Source organism: Nelumbo lutea, chromosome 2 (assembly GCF_056320005.1).
Source record: "Nelumbo lutea isolate HS-2025 chromosome 2, American lotus-T2T, whole genome shotgun sequence".
Classification (NCBI taxonomy): Eukaryota; Viridiplantae; Streptophyta; class Magnoliopsida; order Proteales; family Nelumbonaceae; genus Nelumbo; species Nelumbo lutea.
This window is the reverse complement of record NC_142685.1, coordinates 58510891-58519570: the sequence shown is the minus strand read 5'-3', so window position 1 is coordinate 58519570 and position 8680 is coordinate 58510891. Positions and strand designations below refer to the sequence as shown.

Below are 8680 nucleotides of genomic sequence, written 5' to 3'. Positions count from 1 at the left end.
GCAACAAGCTACAGCTCCAGGAAACGCCAAATTTGGTGTTTCTCCAAACCATGCCTTCCCGATTTCCAAGGCGTGGCTTGGAGCACCGTTTTCTATGGAAAAATGGTTCCAAACATATGGTTGTTTCCTGGAGCACCATTTTTCCTACATGTTGATGTGGCACCATTTTCTAGAGTAACAACAACGGTTCCAAACAAACGCATAATGAACCTAAGAGCATTTCCTGATCCTATACAACTTATTACGTTAAGAGAGACAATTGAAAAAAAATAGGGAGAAAAAAAAAGCTTCATTTAATCATCTTATTGTTCCTTGATGAAAAGAGAGAGGTTGAAAAAATCTAATCTTCCCTTTAATTCAAATTCATGGTTTGGGCAAACCATCTGATACTTGACACGTATTGGCTCATTAATTAAGTAGGTGCTTCGGGAGAAGATCAGATAAGGTGAGGAATATGTTCCACGGTAGTCTTATTATTATTTTAGTTGTTTTATCCAATTACATGATAAAGGGTAAAAATGGAAAATGAAAACTAGGCTTTTTGACAAAACATTATCACCATCCTCATTTTTATAAATAATGAGATAAAGAGATTATCCAATTACAAGTGTTAATTGTTAATTAAATAAAATTAGAAAAATAAAAAATATAATAAAGGGTAAAAATGGAAAGTAAAAAATTAGGCTTTTTGACAGAACATTGTCACCATCCTTATTTTTATAAATGGTACAAAGACAGTATATATATATATATATATATATATATATATATATATATATATATATATATATATAATTCAGGCATTTTAAGAGGGGGCAGGATTGAAAATATGAAATCAGACAAGGGGTAGAATTGGAAATATAAAATCAGCATTTTAAGAGAAGATAGGATTGAAAATATGAAATCAGGGAGGGGTAGAATTGGAAATGTACAATCAGGGTGTTAGACGATGGACGCTCATCCATTTCTGTTTTTCTAAATTAAGCACATCTGTCTTAAGTTTTAACCAATTCCTACTCCTTCGGAAGATCATAAACAAAGGTTTGTGATGAAACATGAATACCACCACAAACCAAACACCCCCTAGATATGAACCCGTGGTTATGGCCTATGGGTTGAACTCTAGATGCAGCATAAAAGCAGGAGTCCAAATCACTCGGGGCAGTTGTAGCAAGCTTGTTTCAGATTCCATGGGCGCTAGTTGTTTCAACTTTCAATAGGCATACACACAGTATCTCATGTTGGATTAGGATGAGAAGACAATCCTTGATTTGTTTATCTACGTAAACAATGATTCTTATAAGTTACAGGCGGATAAGAGAATCTCTGACTCGGTGATCCAGACTTCACTTATGGTGCACTACAATATGAGATGCCTGTATTGCATGGTAAGTAGGCCCCACGTTGAAAGTCACAAACACAAAGCCATGTTTGGTAAAAAACCCGGAAAGCCAAACGTACTTCTACATTAACAGCAAAATTGGCTTTGTGATTTGTGAATTGTGATGAAGCCGTTGATTAGTAGCTTCTTCAAGAGGGCTCAATAAACGAAGAAATTTTCCCAAACGGACTCTAAGCGGTTCAGTCAATGCAGCTCAATCAAAACTGAAAGACTGAAACCCTCCCAAATGAATGTGAAAACTGAACGTTCAAAAAGAAAAAACAAGCTCTCTCTCCTTTCGCTTCTTATGGTCGGTAAGTCGGTAATGTCTTGATCGATAGTTCGCTACGTGGCAACTTTGACGTATTCCTCGTCCCACCCCGAGAGAAGTCTGTGTGTCTCTCCAACAACTTGATCTGTCCATTTTATACAGTCAGTCAAATCATTTGCCGCCTCTTCTTCCAAAAGACTAGAATGGTTCGATTCATCCACACCCACCTCCAAAACATTCAACAAACTTGCACGCAACCAGTTCCCTTCCTTTCTCTCCAACACCTCTCACAACTTTCAGCACTAAGAACCGGTCCTGTTTTTAGCTTTTAATTAAGCTTTAAGCCCAGTTTGATTAATTTCTCTAAGTAAAAATATTCCCTTTATTATTTCTGAAAATAGAAAAAATAATCTTCAATCTGTCGTTCTTATCCATCTCTGTTAATCATCCTTGTATATTAATCAAAACGAACCCCGAACAGAGACCAGGAAAAAAATGGCGCTACATCTCTCCACTTCAACACCCACTCTCACTCTACCATCACCAGCAGCATCAACTGTAAACCCAACTCCCAAAAACTCTCTTTTTCTCAAGTCCTGTACATTTCGCGCTCTAAATGACTATACAAATTCCACAACCTTAACTGTTGTAACGAACAGCGTCAGCAGCAACAGAAGAAGAGCAAGAAGTCGTATTTGTCCTCCTCTGCGCGTGGCAGCTCCTCCGACGCCACCAGTAGTCGAAGGCGAAGAGGAGGAGGGGGAAGAAGAAGGAGAAGAAAGCACCTCCTCCTCCTCTTCCAAGTTCTCATGGAAGGACCACTGGTACCCTGTCTCTCTGATCGAAGACCTTGACCCTCGGTACCCAACTCAATTTCAACTACTCGGCCGAGAGATCGTTCTCTGGAAAGACCGATCCACCGACGAATGGATCGCTTTCGACGACAAATGCCCCCACCGACTCGCTCCCCTCTCTGTACTCTCCCTTCTTCTCTCTTTATGTAAATTCCTTTGAGTTGGATTTCAGGGATTTCGGTGGTGATGATTTGGAATATTGTATTTTTTTCTGACTAGGAAGGACGAATCGATGAAGATGGCAATTTGCAGTGTTCGTACCATGGATGGTCTTTTAATCGCTGCGGATCTTGTACTCGGATCCCTCAGGCTTTACCTGAAGGTCCCGAGGCTAGCGCCATTCGGTCGCCCAAAGCCTGTGCTACGAGGCTTCCCACACTGGTTTCCCAGGGCCTGCTCTTTGTTTGGCCCGACGAGAATGGACGGGAGAGAGCTTCTGCTACCAACCCTCCCATGTAATTTCTTTGCTTCTGTAATCTACTTCTATACATCTGTTTATTGGATTAGTAACCACTAACCAGTAGATAATTCAATTAATGTTCTAATAAACTAATGTTATATTGATTGCTAGCATAATAAAGAAATGGGTATTTTTCATTACTTGATTTCATTTTCGTATGATCATGTGACAATCTGTGATTGTAATTCTCCATGGAATGCGTTTAGGCTGCCTGATGACTTTGATGATCCTTCGTTCTCGACTGTGACAATACAAAGAGACCTGTTCTATGGCTATGATACACTCATGGAGAATGTCTCTGATCCTTCCCACATTGATTTTGCTCATCACAAGGTGAACCTTTAATTACTATTTTATGGTTTATGTACTTCATTTTCAGTTGTATGGTTTGGGCGAGTTTAGCAAATTCATATAGCCTTACAGAAAAGTAAAATTTATATAAAGTATGAACAAGGGCTTGACAAGAACCACTGTGTATAATCAAGTGGAGTAGTAGCCAACCTCTTGAACTGTCTACAACTTTGATGCTCTTGAATACCATCAATATCAACAACCAAAAATACAATGTCATTTTGATTTTCCCAGTAACATGGTTAGGGGAAATACTTATCTCCATCCAAATGCACTAACATACAAAAAAAAAAAAAAGATGTAGATAACAATGTATTTGTCAAGATGTTTTAAATTCTGCTACCGGCCAAACAATTGCCAGTTCTATAATGTCATTTGGTATTACCTATTGATGCATAAAATAAAAGGTTCTAATAAGTGGTGCTACACCTTTAAGGAGAAACAGTAGTGAGGCAAGACATGAACCATCAACACAGTGGATTCCTTGCACAGAAAGCACATGTTTCTTATAAATCTGTCCAAGTGTCTGGAGAGGTCAACTTGTTTTGAAGCTATAGATTCCAATAGATTAATAAGACAGTATCCTTCCATCCACGCCACCAGCCAGCTTCCTCCTCCCTGCAGACTTCCATCTCATTGTCCATGTTATGTGTTACAAGAATGGGAGCTAAGTTTTTAAGAGTCTGCTACCTCACCTATATCCTCACAAAGATAAGCACTATTACCTTCCCTACCTTGAAGGAGATTAAACATTTAAACCATTGAAATCCTCTTAACAAATCTAGTTACTTGTATAAACACTTGTTTCCACAGATAACTGAAAATCTCAAGCTTTCCATGCTTGGACTTCCCACACATTCCTTTTGGCAATTATGGTCTCTCCATGTTCATCTTGACAATTGACATCAAATCCCCCTTAGCAACTTGCTAAATAACACCTTATATTCAAGTTCTCTACTGAAATATGAACCATGTGGAGCATATTTTGGTATTTCTTATTAAAACTTGAGAGGACCTTTCATTGTCCTGTTGGCTGCTCCCTCTACTCTTTCTTTTTTTTTTTTTTTTTGGTGTTTGTGTGTGTCCATGCCTGGTCTCTGTCTCTCTTTTTCAATGTGCATAATTATCAATTAAAAAAAAGGTGCTCTAGACCAAACGATTCATTGATCAAGGAGAAGCATATGTAGAAGTTTCAAATATTTCAAGATAATTTCTAATTTATGAAGTTCCCATTGGTAAGGTAGAGTCATATGGCATGTGAAGGTACTTCAAAGCTTTGTATCCAACACAAAATCTTGTTTAAAATGTCTTTCTATTTGGGATGTAATTGGAAAAACTGTACCAGGTAAGAAAAGGGAGGATTAGTTATCTTCTTTACTTGGATAATGATATTAAAGAAATAAGTACAAACATATGCTTTTATGCCATAGATTGAGTTTGATCTTGAAGAAATACAGGAATATGAGAACTTTTTTTTCAGGATGAACAAGATTGCAAAGTACTGATGGTGTACATGTTTGCTCCTTTTAGATCTATTTGTTTGTAATGGACTAAATATCCTTACCTCTTGCGATGCCTTGTATATATTCTGTGGACAGAGGACCCATAGACAGGTTTGGAGCCCCCATAATGTACCAGTTATCCCTTCTTTTGAGAAGAGGGACCACCATTCCATGTCTCCTCTCTAAATTCTAACAGAATCGCTGATGCATTGAAGAGTGTGACTATATGATCTTATTGCTAACTTGATGGTAGAGAAAAGTATCTCATAAAGTTGATTTTTAAATGGACAAGGTTCTTGTCATCTTAACACAAAATATAGAACTGTTCCCCTGCCTCTTCCTTGCTCCTCTCCTTCCTTTCCCCTGGAGAAAGGAGAACATAAATATCTTTTTTATTTTCAATTAGAAGATAAATATCTTTTATTAATGTATTTGCTTCACAAGAATTGATGTTCAGGTTTTATTGTCATCTGGAATTGCTCAACAGGTTACAGGGAGAAGGGACAAAGCCAAGCCTTTGACATTTAAGATGGAGTCTAGTGGTGTTTGGGGCTTCAGTGGATCAAATGATGGAAACCCACGAATCACTGCAAAGTTTCTTGCACCTTGTTATGCTATGAATAAGTTAATCATCACTATCACTTTGCTATGCCATTTCTATATAGACTAGCCCCCCCTCTTTTGTTTTTTTCTTGTTCCGATGAAAAGTCAATTTTTCATAGTGAAAGGAAATTTTATAAATAAACAAAATTATAGTATTTCTTTTGCTATAAAAATTTGGGGGAGAGGGGGTTAAGGTGGGATGCGATCCCAGGTCAGTGGGAACTACATCCACTCTCATCTGAGGCAGCTGACACCTTACCCAATCAATAAACATTTTCTTGTGTCTCACCTGAATCACCAACATGTTGTGACATTTTTTTATAGCAAATTCATTTTACCTTGATGTTATTTCTCATAAAATCTGAAACTTAATACTTCTCTCCGATCTTCCCCATCAGGATAGAGATTGACACAAAGCTCCCTATATTTGGTGATCAAAAATGGAAAATATGGATTTGTTCATTCAATATACCCATGGCACCTGGAAAGACTCGTTCAATCGTTTGTAGTGCTCGAAATTTCTTCCAGTTCACAGTGCCAGGGCCAGCCTGGTGGCAGGTAAGAAACTAATGTTTTTTTCTTACAGGTGTTTTTATATAAACTACACCTTTTTACAGAAACAATGTTAAAAAGTTAAGATCTTCTGGTTTATTTTGTCATTGAATTTATGTTCACGTCTTCTGCTTGGTTTATGGGATACATTCTTTTTGAGCAAACTTGCTTTGTTCATTATGTATAAAGCAGAAAGGCATGATTTTTGGTTTTTTTGTTTACCATGTTACTTTCCATCCTTTTCCATTCATCTTCACCATTCACAACATTAGAACTGCTACTGCTTGGATATTGGTCTTTGAGGACCTCTCAAAGCAAGCTGAACAATATAGTAACAGCGCTCACCGCTCATTGTTACGACAGGTGGTTCCAAGATGGTATGAGCATTGGATATCAAACAAGGTCTATGATGGTGACATGATTGTCCTTCAGGGACAAGAGAAAATTTTCCTCTCAAAATCCAGGGAGGATTCTGTTGATGTTAACAAGCAGTACACAAAACTAACATTCACTCCCACACAAGCAGACCGTTTTGTTTTAGCATTTCGGAATTGGCTGAGGCGACATGGCAATAGCGAACCTGAGTGGTTTGGCCCCACCAACCAACAACCCTTGCCATCCACAATCTTATCTAAACGCCAGGTACAGAAACTTAACATAAAATGTTTTCTTGGCCCAACATTTTTCCTTGGATTTTGATGTATTGAACACTTCTGTCTCCCCCTGTCTTGCAGATGTTGGATAGGTTTGAGCAGCATACGCTCAAGTGCTCATCATGTAAAGGAGCTTATGCAGCATTCCAAACACTGCAAAAAATGCTCATTGGTGTGTCTGTCATTTGTTGTGCAACAGTAGGAATCCCTTCAGCGGTGTCATTACGGATTGTTTTAGGTGGGCTTGCAATTCTCAATGCTGGTTTAGCTTATGGTTTAAACGAACTCCAGAAAAACTTTGTTTTCATTGATTATGTTCATGCAGACATTGATTAGCTTATGAAAGAAAAAGGTTATGTAACATAGTTAAGGTTAGAACTAGGGCTGTAGGGCTTTATTGACATGTTTGCATATAGATAGAAATCATTTGTTTCGAGGATACAAAAGAAAAAAGAAATAAAATGAATGAGGTTGAATTTTATGGTTTCTTTCCTGTCTTGTTCTTTCTGAGTTTATCTATTTGTTTTTCATTACCAAAAAAAAACGAATATGAAGAATGTTATTACATGAATGTTTCCCATTTCAACTTTTTAATATTTATTTAGGCTATGTTTGGTTGTAGTGCAATTCTATTTGTGCTAGTATAAATGCACGAGAGTGCAAATGAAAAGAATACAAATTCTGGTTAAATTTGTTTTGGATTTTACTTTATTTTGTTTCTTCAAGTCTTATTTTACTCCATTTGTATTGCAATCAAACAAAACAAGATATAATTTGAAGCAAAAATAAATCAGAATTTGCACCCAAATCATTTATACCATCATATCAGTACAAATAAATTTGCAATGTAACCAAACGGAGCTTAATGTTGGCATTAGCGGTGTGAATGGACCGGTTTTGGGTTGGACTCCATCCAAACCAAAACCAATTTGGACAGATTGGATGAACCAATAAACCATATTGAATTGGACGAACTCGGACTTGATGGTCCAAGATATTTATTGGATTGGATTGGACCCGGTCCATCCGTAATGAATTTATATTGGATTGGCTTGGATTGAGTCGATATTTAATGGATAAAGTTTGGGTTGGAACCAATATAAGTCAAGACGGATTGAACGGATTGAACCACTTCTCAAAACTGGACCGGATCGGAAAAACTAGGAACTGGTCACCTGATCGGTTCCATTTTCCTCTAAAACCATTTTTTCTCCCAAAATTGTTGATTTTGGTCAGAAAACAGTTGAATTGGCCTGTTAACCATTCGAACGGTTTTGACCATTTTCCAAATTTTTAAAATTTTTTGAATTTTTAAAATTTTTTATTTTTTGTCAAAATGGGCTGGTCATTCAGGTCGAACGGTTGGACCGTTCAAACTGATAATCGGACCCTTGACCGGTTCAATCACCAGTTCGTTTTTAGAAACCATGGATTGAACATTGAATTGAATTAGCCAAAATATTTATTGGATTAGATTGGACCTGATCTATTTGTAATGGATTCAAAATTGGATTGGATCAGATTGAACCAAATTCAGTCCATTTGACACCCTTGTTGGCATACTCCCTGCAAGGGGAAGGAAGACAGACTTCAAAACAGGTGATATAACCTGGAAAAGATATAACCAACCGATGGCTGGATCGGTATGTTGGTTTGTTCCAGAACTGATGCGATTCACTTTGGGGAAGAACGGGTCAAAGGGATGTTATTAATGGTGCATGGCACTGAATACTAAAAAAACTCGGAAAAGACATTACTCTATAGATCATGGTTTTGGAACTGACTTGGACAGTTAACTGCTCAGCCTAGAAACTGGCCAGGCAGGTGGTTAAATTATCGATCCATTCAACTTAAATAACGGTTTTTGCAAAGTTCAAAATATTGATATGCCCGGGTGTATCAGGCTAATCGATACGGTGTTTTAAGCCTTTTCTTTTTTTTTACAACCGGTTCAAGGGGGCCGGTTTAGGTCTCCTCTACCCTCTGAACTGATCAAATCTCCAATACACTCATTGTAGGGGCATATCGAAAGGTCCCAGAATGATATGTATCG

The 8680-nt window shown here is 37.7% G+C and overlaps 1 protein-coding gene across 1 annotated transcript; it reads left to right on the top strand.

Annotated features, from left to right (window-relative positions):
* The first annotated feature begins 1794 nt into the window (after positions 1-1794).
* LOC148870966 (pheophorbide a oxygenase, chloroplastic-like) lies at positions 1795-7115 on the top strand. The gene is made up of 7 exons (XM_088973328.1): positions 1795-2627; positions 2726-2961; positions 3173-3299; positions 5307-5443; positions 5821-5980; positions 6338-6616; positions 6709-7115. Exons 1-7 carry the CDS (start codon positions 2148-2150, stop codon positions 6961-6963), a joined length of 1674 nt encoding a protein of 557 aa, XP_088829454.1. The 5' UTR covers positions 1795-2147; the 3' UTR covers positions 6964-7115.
* Positions 7116-8680: the final 1565 nt, after the last annotated feature.